The 13,333-nt window shown below is 66.4% G+C and overlaps 1 protein-coding gene across 5 annotated transcripts; it reads left to right on the top strand.

Moving 5' to 3' along the window:
• Window positions 1-3,246: 3,246 nt before the first annotated feature.
• ILVBL (ilvB acetolactate synthase like) lies at window positions 3,247-13,328 on the top strand. 5 transcript variants are annotated; one of them, XM_064499338.1, is made up of 18 exons: window positions 3,296-3,345; window positions 4,569-4,599; window positions 5,888-5,921; window positions 6,000-6,148; window positions 6,231-6,432; window positions 6,980-7,107; window positions 7,228-7,366; window positions 8,615-8,726; window positions 8,805-8,904; window positions 8,983-9,080; window positions 10,265-10,401; window positions 10,488-10,622; window positions 11,412-11,526; window positions 11,593-11,762; window positions 11,846-11,916; window positions 11,999-12,070; window positions 12,667-12,772; window positions 12,864-13,328. In XM_064499338.1, exons 4-18 carry the CDS (start codon window positions 6,044-6,046, stop codon window positions 13,040-13,042), a joined length of 1,869 nt encoding a protein of 622 aa, XP_064355408.1. In that variant the 5' UTR covers window positions 3,296-3,345; window positions 4,569-4,599; window positions 5,888-5,921; window positions 6,000-6,043; the 3' UTR covers window positions 13,043-13,328. The 5 variants fall into 5 exon arrangements, with proteins under 5 accessions (XP_064355407.1, XP_064355404.1, XP_064355406.1 ...); XM_064499337.1 differs by lacking the exon at window positions 5,888-5,921 and having other exon boundaries at window positions 3,247-3,345; window positions 6,030-6,148; XM_064499334.1 differs by lacking the exon at window positions 5,888-5,921 and having other exon boundaries at window positions 3,247-3,345.
• Window positions 13,329-13,333: the final 5 nt, after the last annotated feature.

Here is a 13,333-nt window from a genome sequence, read left to right as displayed (position 1 = left end):
CTGCGGACACCGGGGGGACCTGGGGACACGGGGGGGGGGGGGAGCAGGGGGCACCGGGAGAACTGGGGGCATCGGGGGACACCGGCGGGACCAGGGGACACTGGGGACACCGGGAGAGCTAGGGACATCGGGGGACACCGGGGGGATCAGGGGACACTGGGGACACCGGGGGGGAGTGGGGGGCACCGGGAGAGCTGCAGACACTGGGGGGACCAGGGGACACTGGGGACACCAGGAGAGCTAGGGACATCGGGGGACACCAGGGGGCACCGGGAGAACTAGGGACACCGGGGGGACCAGGGGACATTGGGGACACGGGGAGAGCTAGGGACATCGGGGGACACCGGGGGGACCAGGGGACACTGGGGACACCGGGGGGGAGTGGGGGGCACCGGGAGAGCTAGGGACATCGGGGGACACGGGGCGGACCAGGGGACATTGGGGACACCGGGGGACACCGGGAGAACTAGGGACACCTGGAGGACCAGGGGACATTGGGGACACCGGGAGAGCTAGGGACATCAGGGGCACTGGAGGGGACCAGGGGACACTGGGGACACCGGTGGGAGCGGGGGCACTGGGAGAGCTAGGGACATCGGGGGACCCTGGGGGGGACCAGGGAACATTGGGGACACCGGGGGGCACCAGGAGAGCTAGGGACATCGGAGCACACCGGGGGGACCAGGGGACATTGGGGACATCAGGGACACCGGGCAGGGGATATTGGGAGAACTGGGGACACTGGGGACACCGGGGGGAGCAGGGGGCACCGGGAGAACTGGGGGCATCAGGGGACATGGGGGGGACCAGGGGACATTGGGGACACTGAGGGGCACTGGGGGGACCAGGGGACATTGGGGACATCGGGGACACTGGGCAGGGGACATTGGGAGAACTGGGGACACTGGGGACACCGGGGGGACCAGGGGACATTGGGGACACCGGGGGGAGCGGGGGGCACCGGGAGAACTAGGGACATCAGGGGACACTGGGGGGACCAAGGGACACCGGGGGGCACCAGGGGGACACCTGGGAGACCAGGGGACACTAGGGGACACTGGGAGAACTGGGGACACCGGGGGACCAAGGGATGCTGGGGGACACTGGGGGAGACCAGGGGGCACCGGGGCCACCAAGGGAGACCAGAGGGATCAGTGGCACTAGGGCATACCAGGGGACACTGGGGGACACTGGGGGGACCAGGAGACATCGGGGGATACCAGGAGAACTAGGGACACTGGGAGGAACCAGGGGAGACCTGGGAGACTAGGGGACACCAGGGGACACCGGGGGAGCTGGGGACACCGGGGGACACTGGGGAGGAGGGATGGAAAGAGACGGAGGAGGAGAGAGGGAGGGAGGAAGAGAGGGATGGAAAGAGAGAGGGAGGGAGGAGACAGGAGGGGGGGTGCAAAAGGGGAGGGAGGAAAGAGGGAGGAAGGAGGGATGGAAAGAGGGAGGAGACAGGAGGGAGGGAGGAAGAGAGGAGGGATGGAAAGAGGGAAGGAGGCAGGAGAGAGGGAAGGAGAGAGGAGAGAGGCATGGAGGGAGGAGAGAGGGAAGGAGGGAGGCAGACAGGGAGGGAAGAAAGCAGGGAGGGACGGAGGGAGGGTGGAAAGAAGGAGGGAGGAGAGAAGGAAGGAGGGAGGGAGGAGAGAGGGAAGGAGGGAGGAAAAGGGAAGGAGGGAGGAAGAAGAGGGAGGAGAGCGAGAGGAAGGAGGGAGGGAAGGAAAAAGAGAGGAAAGGGGGAGGGAGATGGAGGGAGGCAGACGGGGTGGGGGGAGGAGAAAGGGAGAGGGCCGGGAAGGGACCCAGGCATCCGGGGCCTGCCCAGCCCCCCCAGGGCTGGGAAGGGACCCAGGCATCCGGGTGCTGCCCGCGGGGGCCCAGGCGTCCGGGAACTCAAAGCTGGGCAGAGGGTTGGGCTCCCGGACGCCTGGGTCCCTTGGGTGGCCCAGGGTGGCGGGGGGGCGGGGCCGGGCTCCCGGACGCCTGGGCCCCTCCCGCCGTGACGTTTCCCCCCCCCGGGGATTTCGCCTCCCCCGGCTCTGATGAGGCCTCGGAGTTTCCTATCCGGAAACTGCGGCTCCTCCCGGGGGCTCCGGGAAGGGTCTGGTGGGGGGGGGGGGCCCGGACGCCTGGGCCCCCTGGAGGTGGGGAATATCCTCGCCCCCTTCCCACTCCCGGCCCGGACGCCTGGGTCCTCGTGTCGGCTGGGGGGGGGGCAGGGGGATGCCTGGGTGCCCCGGCGGGGAGCAGGAGCCCCGGATGTGAGCGGCTGGGAGAGGGGCCGTGCGAGCCCTCGTGCGAAGGTGGGAGCCCTTGTGCAAGGGGCCGTGCAAGCCCTCGTGCGAGGGTCGGTGTGAGTCCTCGTGCGAGGGGCCGTGCAAGCCCTCGTGCGAAGGTGGGAGCCCTTGTGCAAGGGGCCGTGCAAGCCCTCGTGCGAGGGTCGGTGTGAGTCCTCGTGCGAGGGGCCGTGCAAGCCCTCGTGCGAAGGTGGGAGCCCTTGTGCAAGGGGCCGTGCAAGCCCTCGTGCGAGGGTCGGTGTGAGTCCTCGTGCGAGGGGCCGTGTGAGGGTGGGAGCCCTCGTGCAAGGGGCCGCGTGAGGGTCCATAAAAGCCCTTGTGCGAAGGTGGGAGCCCTCGTGCACGGGGCTGTGCGAGCGGCTGTGCGAGGGGCCGTGCGAGCCCTTGTACAAGGGGCCATGAGAGCCCTCATGTGAGGGGCCGTGCGAGGACGTGAGCCCTCGTGAGAGGGTCGGTGTGAGCCCTCGTGCAAGGGGCCGTGTGAGCCCTCATACAAGGGGCCATGCGAGCCCTCGTGCGAGGGGCCACGTGAGGGGCCGTGCAAGGGGCCGTGCAAGCCCTCGTGCGAGGGGCCACGTGAGGGGCCGTGCAAGGGGCCGTGCAAGCCCTCGTGCGAGGGTCTGCGGGGCCGTGCGAGCCCTCGTGCGAGGGCCGTGCCAGGCCCCATGCGAGCCCCCGTGCGAGCCCTGTCCCTACCCCGTGCAAGGCCCCGTGAAAGCCCCCTCCGGGCCCTGACCAGGCCCCGTGCGAGCCCCCTCCGGGCCCCGGCCCAGCCCAGCCCGGCCCAACTCGAGCCCCACTCCCGGCCCAGTCCAGGCCGCCGCAGGCCTCAACCCCCCCCACCCCGCCCCCGCGCAGGCTCCTCCCCTTCCGCGTTGTCCCACCCCGCCTCCCGCCGGCGGCCAATGAGCGCGCTGTGCGGCGGCGGGGGCGGGGCGCAGGGGGGGGGGCCGCGCGGGTCACGTGGCTGCGGCGCGGCGCGGTGACGCTCGGGGTCCGCGGCCGCTCGGGGCCGGCGCCCCCTCCCCACCCGCTGCCGGTACGCGGGGGGCGGGGCCGGCGCAGGGGGGGCGGGGCCGGCGCAGGGGGGGCGGGGCCAGACGAGGCGTCACTCGGCGCCGGGAAGCTCCCGCGGCGGGAGGCCGCGGGGGGTGGGGGTGGGGAGGAGGGGAGGTCACGTGTGGGGCCGTGACGTCACGGTCAGGGCCGGGAGGGGCGGGGCGCAGGTGGGCGGGGGCGTGGCCTGGGGTGGGCGTGGCCAAGACGAGTGGGCGTGGTCGGTCAGTGCTGGGGGTGGGGCCTTTGCAGAAGGGCCGGCAGGTGCGGGGGGACCTCGGGGACTGGGGTGGGGGTGGGGGGCACCGAGGTGGGGGGGGCTACGGGTGCCGGGGAGGGTCATGGGGTCGGGTGGGGTTACCAGGGAGGGTCACCGGGGGGGATTTGGGGACAAGGGGGGACACCGGGGGGGTCACAGGGGGGCCTTGGGGACCGGGGGGGTCACTGAGGGGGTCATGGAGGACTTTAGGGGTCCATAAGGCTGGGGGTGACCGTGGGGACAGGGTGACCCCGAAGGACAAGGTGGCCATGGGGACGGGGGGGGCTATAGGAGTGGGGGTGACCATGGGGACAGGGTGACCCCCAAGGACAAGGTGGCCATGGGTACAGGGGGGCTATAGGAGTGGGGGTGACCATGGGGACAGGGTGTCCCCCAAGGACAAGGTGGCCATGGGGATGGGGTGGCCCCAAGGATGAGGTGACCTCAAAGACAAGGTGGTCACAGAGATGGGGTGACCACAGGGATGAGGTGACCCCAAGGCCAAGGTGGCCACGGGGACAGGGTGACTCTAAGGACAAGGTGGCCATGGGGGTGGGGTGACCACAAAGACGAGGTGGCCACGGGGACAAGGTCACCATAAGGCTGAGGTGACCCTCAGGAAAAGGTGGCCATGGTATTGGGGTGACCACAAAGATGAGGTGACCCTCAGGACAAGCTGGCCATGGGGATGGGGTGACCACAAGGACAAGGTGGCTACGGGGACAAGATGACCACAAGGATGAGGTCACCACAGGGAGGGGGGACTCTAACGACAAGGTGGCCTCAGGGCTGAGGTGGCCCTGTGACCACAGTGGGAGTGGTGGCTGGCCACCCATGGTGACAGCGGTGGCCTGGTGACCCCAGAGGGGGAGGTGGCCACTGGCTGTGGGGACACGGTGGCCCTGGGAAGCCACTGGTCCAGCCTTGAGCTCTCCCTTTTGCCGTAGGGACTTGCTGCCACGTCGGGACCACGAGGAGGTGACCCTGCGGTGTCCCCTGGCGTCCCTGTGCCCTGGTGTTGAGTGTCCCCCGTGGTGTCCCCTGGCGTGGAGCATCCCCGAGCATCGAGTGTCCCCCAGAATTGAGTGACCCCCCCCCGGTGTCAACGTCCCTTGGCATCAAGTGTCCCCCCGGTGTCCCCTGTGGTTTCCTCACGTGTTGAGTGTCACCTAGTGTCAAGTGTCCTCTGGCATCCAGTGTCCCCCATGATGTCCCCAGCCTTGAGCGTCCCCTGGGGTCCCCAGTATTGAGTGTTCCCTGCAGTGTCCCCTGGCATCAAATGTCTCCCATGGTGTCCCCAGCATCGAGTGTCCCCCAACGTCCCCTGGCCTTGAACATCCCCCAGTGTCCCCTGGTGTTGAGTATCTCCTGTGGTGTCCTCAGCATTGAGCGTCCCCAACGTCCCATGGCATCAAGTGTCCCCCACGTTGTGCTCAGCATCGAGTGTCCCCTGATGTCCCCAGCATCGAGTGTCCCCTGCAGTGTCCCCTGGTGTTGAGCTTCACCCATGGTGTCCTTGGCATTGAGTGTCCCCCAGCATCGTGTCCTCTGTGGAGTCCTTGGCATTGAGCGTCCCCTGATGTCCCTCAGCATTGAGTGTCTCCCATGGTTTCCCTGGCATCAACTGTCCCCGGCGTTGAGTGTCCCCCATGGTGTCCTCGGCATTGAGTGTCCCCCGTGGTGTCCCCCAGCATCAAGTGTCTCCTGTGGTGTCTCCTGGCGTTGAGTGTCCCCCGTGGTGTCCTCGGCATCGAGTGTCCCCCAGCGTCCCCGGCATCGAGTGTCCCCTGGGGTGTCCCCCAGCATCAAGTGTCCCCCGTGGTGTCCTCGGCATCGAGCGTCCCCTGATGTCCCCCAGCACTGAGTGTCCCCCATGGTGTCCTCAGCATCAAGCGTCTCCCGACGTCCCCCAGCCTCGAACGTCCCCTCACCACGTCCCCAGGGCTGTCCCCACCCGTCCCCACACCCACCCCCATTACCCCTCCTTAACCGCAGTTTTCCGACCGCGTCCGGCCTCGGGTGCCACCGCTCCGGGTGCTTTTCCGTCCCTCGAAACCCCCGCGGCACCGGCAGAGGACGCGTCACCCTGGGGCCTCGTCGCCCTCTCATTAGGCTTTTTCCACGCCCGGCGACCGGCGCGGGAACAGGTTTTCCCAGTCGGGAAGCCGGGGCACGTCCCGGTGCCGCAGGGAATTTCAGGAACACCGAGCAGAGGTCGCGTCGCCGCCTTCGCTTATTAATTATTAATTATGCCTCCAATGAGCAGGCTCCATCCAGTGGCTCTTTCCCTCAAATCAAAGGTATTTTCCTGCCGCCTTTCCAGCATCTAGGAAGATTTTTGCGTGACGGTTTTGGGGCTTTTTTTTTTTTTTTCCCAGGTTTTTTTCCAGGTTTTTGGCTTTTTCCAGCCCGGCGTTCCCGCATGGATGCCCTGGGCGGCTTCGCCTGCGCCTGTGCCGGGCTCGTGCTGCTGCTGCTGCTCGCGGCCGCTCATCGCTTGGGGCTCCTCTACCAGCTGCTGCACAAGGTAGACCGAGACGCCGTTTTGGGGGCGAAAAAGCGCATTTTAGGGGGCCACAATGTGGATTTTCCGTTTCTTCCGTCTCCAGGCGGATCCCAAAAGCGGCCGGCACGGGGGCGAGCTGGTGGCGGAGGTGCTGAGGGCCCACGGCGTGCGCTACCTCTTCGCCCTGGCCGGTGGCCACGTGTCCCCCGTGCTGGTGGCCTGCGAGAAGCTGGGGCTGCGGGTGGTGGACACCCGGCACGAGGCCACCGCCGTCTTCGCTGCCGATGCCGTCGCCCGCCTCTCGGGTGGGTGCGCGGGGAGCCGGTGGCACCCGGTGGGGACGGGTGGCCTGGTGGCATCCGTCCTGTTAAATTCAGGGGGGTGGTGGCCGTCGCCGGGTGGGTTTTGGGGTGATTTCCCTGAGTTTCGGCCCCTTTGTCACCTTCTGGGAGTGGGTTGTCCCCTTTCATCCACAGCTGGGTGGGTTTTGGGGTGATTTCCCTGAGTTTTGGCCCCTTTGTCACCTACCAGGAGCATGTTGTCCCCAGTGTCATCCCCTGGGAGTGGGTTGTCCGCTTTCATCCATAGCTGGGTGGGTTTTGGGGTGATTTCCCTGGGTTTTGGCCCCTTTGTCACCTTCTGGGAGTGGGCTGTCCGCTTACATCCACAGCTGGGTGGGTTTTGGGGTGATTTCCCTGGGTTTTGGGCCATCTGGGGTGGCCCTGCTTGGTGGCAGTCACCCAAACCCCGTTAAACAGGGGGGCATCCATCGCCGGGTGCATTTTGGGGCAATTTCCCTGCTTTTCGCCCCTGGGGGACGCCCCCGTCCCCACCGCCCGCGTGTCCCCGCAGGTCGCATCGGCGTCGCCGTTGTCACCGCCGGCCCCGGCGTCACCAACACGGTGACGGCGGTGAAGAACGCCCAGATGGCCGAGTCGCCCGTGCTGCTCCTCGGAGGGGCGGCCGCCACGTTGCAGCGGGTCAGCCGTGTCCCCAAACCCCCCGGGGACAACTTTGGGGACAGAGGAGGAGGGGAAAACCCTCTTTTTTTGGCAGCTCGAGCTGGATTTGACCTTTCTGGCGTATTTTTGGTCCCGCAGGGTCGCGGAGCGCTGCAGGAGATCGACCAGCTCTCGCTCTTCAAGACGCTTTGCAAGCGGCGCACGTCGGTGCGCACCGTGCGCGACATCGTCCCCGCGCTGCGCCAGGCCATCGCCGCCGCGCAGTCGGGCACGCCGGGTAAGGGACACCGGCCACCGTGGGGACGCGGGCACCGTTTTCCCGCGGCTTGGCAGCGTCGTGGTGTTTTTTCCTACAATTTGGCTGTTTCGAGACAGTTTTTCCCGCGGTTTGGCTGCTTTGGGGCGATTTTCCCCGTGTTTTGGCCATTTTGGGGCAGTTTTTCCCACGGTTTGGCTGTTCCAGGGTTGGTTTTCCTGCAGTTTGGCCACTTCCAGGGTTTTTTTCCTGTAGTTTGGCCTCTTTTGGGTAGTTTTCCCCACGCTTCAGCTGCTCCGGGGCAGTTTTTCCTGCGGTTTGGCTGCTTTGGGGTGATTTTCCCCGTGTTTTTGCTGTTTTGGGGCAGTTTTTCCTGTGGTTCAGCTGCCTTGGGGTTGGTTTTCCCATGGTTCAGCATCTTTGGGTCAGTTTTTCCCATGGTTCGGCTGCTCCACAGTGTTTTTCCTGCGATCCGGATGCTTTTGGGCGCTTTTTCCCGTGGTCCGACCGCTTCCAGGGTTTTTTCCCCGCGGTTCAGCCTCTTTGGGGCAGTTTTTCCCACGGTTTGGCTGCTCCAAGGGTGGTTTTCCCGCGGTCCGGCCGCTTCCAGGGTTTTTTCCTGCAGTTCTGCCGCTTCGGGGCAGTTTTTCCCGTGGTTCGGCTGCTCCAAGGTTGGTTTTCCCGCGGTCCGGCCGCATCCAGTGTTTTTTCCTTGCAGTTTGGCCTCTTTGGGGCAATTTTTCCTGTGGTTCGGCTGCTCCGCGGTGTTTTTCCCGCGATCCGGATGCTTCTGGGCGCTTTTTCCCGCGGTCCGGCCGCATCCAGGGTTTTTTCCCCGCAATCTGGCAGCTTTGGGGCAGTTTTTCCCATGGTTCGGCTGCTCCGCGGTTTTTTTCCCCACAGTCCGGATGCTTCTGGGCACTTTTTCCCATGGTCCAGCTGCATCCGGGGTTTTTTCCCTGCGGTTCGGCCTCTTTGGGGCAGTTTTCCCATGGTTTGGCTGTTTTGGGGCAGTTTTTCCCACGGTTCAGCTGCTCCAAGGTTGGTTTTCCCGCAGTCCGGCCGCATCCAGGGCTTTTTCCCCGCGGTTCAGCCTCTTTGGGGCAGTTTTTCCCACGGTTTGGCTGCTCCGCTGTGCATTTCCCCGCGGTCCAGATGCTCCTGGGTGCTTTTTCCCGCGGTCCGGCCGCTTCCAGGGTTTTTTCCCCGCAATCCGGCCGCTTCCGGGGCTTTTCCCGCGGCGGCTGAGCCCGGCTGGCGGCCCGGCAGGTCCCGTCTTCGTGGAGCTGCCCCTGGACGTGCTTTACCCCTTCCACGTGGTGGAGAAGGAGCTGGGGCAGGCGACGGGCCCCGGCGGGCTGCGGCGGAGCCTCGTCAACTGGTGAGCGGCGTCACCGGCTGCGTCACCGCGGTGCCACCGCCGCCGTGACGCCGTTGTGACACCGGCGGCTCCTCGCAGGTACCTGCGCAATTACGTCCATGACCTCTTCGCCGGCGCCTGGGAGCCCCGCGACATGACGCCGCTGCCCGTGCAGGTGCCGCTGGCCACCGCGGAGCAGGTGAGCGTCACCGCGGCCGTGCCACCATCCCCGCCGCCGTGTCCCCCCGCGGGGCTGACGGCGGCGGGCCGGGCGCAGGTGCAGCAGGTCGCCGAGCTGGTGAGCCGGGCCGCGAAGCCGCTGGTGCTGCTGGGGAGCCAGGTCACGCTGCCACCGACCCCCGTGGAGGAGCTGAGGTGAGCGGCCTCCTCTTCCTCGCTGCCACCGCGCGCTTGCAGCCGGGACAGGGTGCCATGAGCCGCCGGCGAAACCGGCGACCGGTTTGCAAAAGCGGCAGCTGCGGTTTGCAAAAGCGGCGGTTGCAGTTTGCAAAAACAGTGGCTGCAGTTTGCAAAACCGGTGGTCACTGTTTGCAAAAGCGGTGGCTGCAGTTTGCAAAACCGGCGGTTGCAGTTTGCAAAAACAGTGGCTGCAGTTTGCAAAACCGGTGGTTGCACTTTGCAAAACGGGCTGCAGTTTGCAAAAGCGGCGGCCACGTTTTGCAAAAGCAGCAGCTGCAGCTTGCAAAAAAACAGCTGCAGTTTGCAAAAGCGGCGGCTGCAGTTTGCAAAACCGGGGGTTGCACTTTGCAAAACCGGTGGTTGCATTTGCAGAAACAGCTGCTGTGGTTTGCAAAAGCGGCGGACGCAATTTGCAAAAATGGTGGCTGCAGCGTGCAAGAACGGTGGCTGCAATGAGCAGAAGCGGCTGCAATTTGCAAAACTGGCTGCAGTTTGCAAAACTGGTGGCTGCAGTTTGCAAAAGCAGTGGCCAGAGTTTGCAAAACTGGCTGCAGTTTGCAAAAGGGGTGGCTGCAGTTTGCAAAAATGGTGGCTGCAATTTGCAAAAACAGAGGCTGCAATTTGCAAAAGTGGCGGCTGCACTTTGCAAAAAAGGTGGCTGCAGTTTGCAAAAGTGGTGGCCATGGCTTGCAAAACTGGCTGCAGTTTGCAAAAACAGTGGCTGCAGTTTGCAAAAGTGGCAGCTGCAGTTTGCATAAGTGGCAGCTGCAATTTGCAAAAGTGGCGGCTGCAGTTTGCAAAACCGGCTGCAGTTTGCAAAAACGGCAGCTGCAGTTTGCAACAACCACGGCTGCAGTTTGCAAAAGTGGTGACCATGGCTTGCAAAACTGGCTGCAGTTTGCAAAACCAGTGGCCGCAGTTTGCAAAAGTGGTGGCCGCAGTTTGCAAAAATGGTGGCTGCAGTTTGCAAAAGCGGTGGCCACGGTTTGCAAAAGCGGCTGCAGTTTGCAAAAGCGGCTGCAGTTTGCCAAAGCAGCAGCTGCAGTTTGCACAAACGGCGGTGGCAGCAGCTTGCACAAGCCGCTCGCCAGCCCGGCCGCGGCACGCCGTGGCACTGAGTGACGCCGTTGTCCCCGCAGGGCGGCCCTGGAGGCGCTGGGCCTGCCCTGCTACCTGGGCGGCATGGCGCGGGGGCTGCTGGGCAAGGACAGCACCCTGCACGTCCGCCAGAACCGTCGCGACGCCCTGCGCCAGGCCGACCTCGTCATCCTGGCAGGTACGCGGTGGCGGGCGGGGGGCACCCATGGGTGCAGCGCCGGGCGCCCCGCGCCGCTGCTCACCCGCTTTTCCCCCCCCGGCCAGGCACCGTGTGCGACTTCCGCCTCGCCTACGGCCGCGTCCTGAGCCGCCGCAGCGCCGTCGTCGCCGTCAACCGCGACCGGGCGCAGCTGCTGCGTAATTCGGACGTGTTTTGGAAAGCTCGGCTCGCCATCCAAGGTGAGGGGGCCCGAAACGCGCGCGACGCCGGGCCACATGCCATGTGCCACATGCCACGCGTGCGACACCGAGCCACGGGCCACGTGCCATGCGCGCGACGTCAAGCCATGTGCGACATGCCACGTGCACGACACCGAGCCACGCGCTACGTGCCACATGCACAACGCCAAGCCACGTGCCACATGCCATGTGCCACGCGCGTGACGCCGAGCCACGTGCCACATGCACGACACCGAGCCACATGCTATGTGCCACGTGCATGACGCCAAGCCACATGCCACGGGCCACGTGCCACATGCCTGACGCCGAGCCACGTGCCACATGCCATGTGCCACGCACATGACGCTGAGCCACATGCCACGTGCCATGTGCCACGTGCACGACACTGAGCCATGTGTCACGTGCCGCACGCCACGTGCACAACGCTGAGCCACATGCCACGTGCCACATGCCAGGTGCACAACACAGAGCCATGTGTCATGTGCGCGACACCGAGCCACGCGCCACGTGCACGAGGCTGAGCCACGGGCCACATGCCCGACGCCGAGCCATGTGCCACGTGCACGACACCGAGCCACGTGCCACATGCTATATGCCACATGCACGACGCCAAGCCATGCACCATGGGTGGCACGTGCACGACACTGAGCCACGTGCCACATGCCACGTGCATGACGCCGAGCCACATGCCACGGGCCATGTGCACGACGCCGAGCCATGTGCCACGTGCCACGTGCGTGACGCCGAGCCACGTGCCACATGCGTGACGAGCCGCCCCGGTCTCCGCAGGCGACGCCGCCTCCTTCCTGGTGAAGCTTTCGCAGAGCCTCCGGGGCTACTCGTGCCCCCGCGACTGGCTGGCGACGCTCAAAGAGGGCGACCGGCGCAAGGAGGCGGCCAACAGGTAAGCGGGGACGTGGCGGGGACGCGGGGGACACGGACGCGTGACCCGGCGGCGACGCCCCGGCAGGGAGAAGGCGGCCGAGCCAGCGCCGCGTCACCTCAACCCGCTGGCGCTGCTGCATCATCTGGACGCGCTGCTGCCCGACGACTGCTTGCTGGTGGCCGACGGCGGTGACTTCGTGGCCACCGCCGCCTACGTGGTGCGGCCCCGCGCGCCCCTGGGCTGGCTCGATCCCGGTAAGGGCTAGGGGCAGGTCCCATCGTCCCCCCCCCGTGGCACCCATGGGTGCCGGCGCCTGGCACGGCCCGTTTCTCCGCAGGGGCTTTCGGGACGCTGGGGGTCGGCGGAGGATTCGCGCTCGGCGCCAAGCTCTGCCGCCCGGACGCCGAGGTGGGTCGGGGACGGCGACGGTGGCGCGGTGACGGTGGCACGGTGGCAGTGGCATGGTGACAGTGACGGTGACACCCTGCAGGTTTGGATCCTCTACGGGGACGGCTCGCTGGGCTACAGCATCATGGAGTTCGACACCTTCGTGCGGCACAAGGTAAGGACGTGGCGTGGCAGGCGGTGCGAGGCCGCGGCGTGGCATGTGGCACTGCGCAAGGCCACCGTGCTGTGCAATGCCACGCTGTGCAATGCCATGCCATGCCATGCCATGCTGCTCCGTGCTGTGCAATGCCACGCTGTGCGAGGCCACGCCATGGCACGTGACACCGTGCTGTGCAATGTCACGCCGTGCTGCTCTGTGCTGTGCAATGCCACGTTGTGCGAGGCCACATTGCGGTGTGTGACACTGTGCTGTGCGAGGCCACGTTGCACCATGCTGCACCGTGCCACGTTGCACCATGCCACGCCACGCTGTGCCATCACGCTTTGCCGTATGTGCTGCACCGTGCCGTGCCACGCTGTGTCACGCCATGCTACACCGTGCCACACCATGCTGTCACACCACGCCACGCCATGCCGTGCCACGCTGCGCCAGGCCACCACCCGCCACCAGGGAGGGCCAAGCCAGGGTGGTGGCTACCAAAGAACCGGCCTCCCGTCCGGATGTGGGTGGCGGTGGCGGGGTCGGTCCCCGGGTTTGGGCCACGGGCCGCATCCGTGGGCCGCCCCGTGGCTCAGCGCCTCGCTCCGCAGACGCCCGTCATCGCGCTGGTGGGCAACGATGCCTGTTGGAGCCAGATCTCCCGCGAGCAGGTGGCTCTGCTGGGCAGCAACGTGGCTTGTGGCCTCGAGTACACAGGTGAGCCACGCGTGGTGGCACGTTGTCACCCGCCATGGGCCCAGGACACCCCCGAAACGTGGCACGGTGCTGAGCCGAGCCGTCCCCGCAGATTACCACGCCGTGGCGGAGGGCCTGGGTGCCAAAGGCTTCGTGGTGGGTGGCGATGGCGGCGAGGGAGTGGACGCGGTGCTGCGCGCGGCCCAGGCCACGTGCCACCAGGGCCGGCCCGTCCTTGTCAACGCCCTCATCGGCAAGAGCGACTTCCGCCAGGGCTCCATCTCCGTGTGAGGCCACGCGTGGCACCGCCGGCCTTCGGAGCCACCGCGTTGACGTGTCCCCCCCGTCCCCACCCCGGCGCGGTGGCACGGAGGATCCCAGCGGAGCTGCTGGGCTCGGTGCCGCGGGCCACGCCGAGGTGCCACAACCCCGTGGCCGGATACTCGGGGACAGGACAGCCACCGGCGTGGTGTACAACCCCACGGTGGCTTCGTCCCCATCTCCCCCCACTAATAAATCAACCCCGTGTGACACGTGGCCGCGGCCACGGCGGCAGCTCCGCGCACGGTCCCCGGCACACGC

The sequence above is a fragment of the Dromaius novaehollandiae genome, chromosome 33 (genome assembly GCF_036370855.1).
Source record: "Dromaius novaehollandiae isolate bDroNov1 chromosome 33, bDroNov1.hap1, whole genome shotgun sequence".
Classification (NCBI taxonomy): domain Eukaryota; kingdom Metazoa; phylum Chordata; class Aves; order Casuariiformes; family Dromaiidae; genus Dromaius; species Dromaius novaehollandiae.
This window is presented reverse-complemented; position numbering and strand designations above follow the sequence as displayed.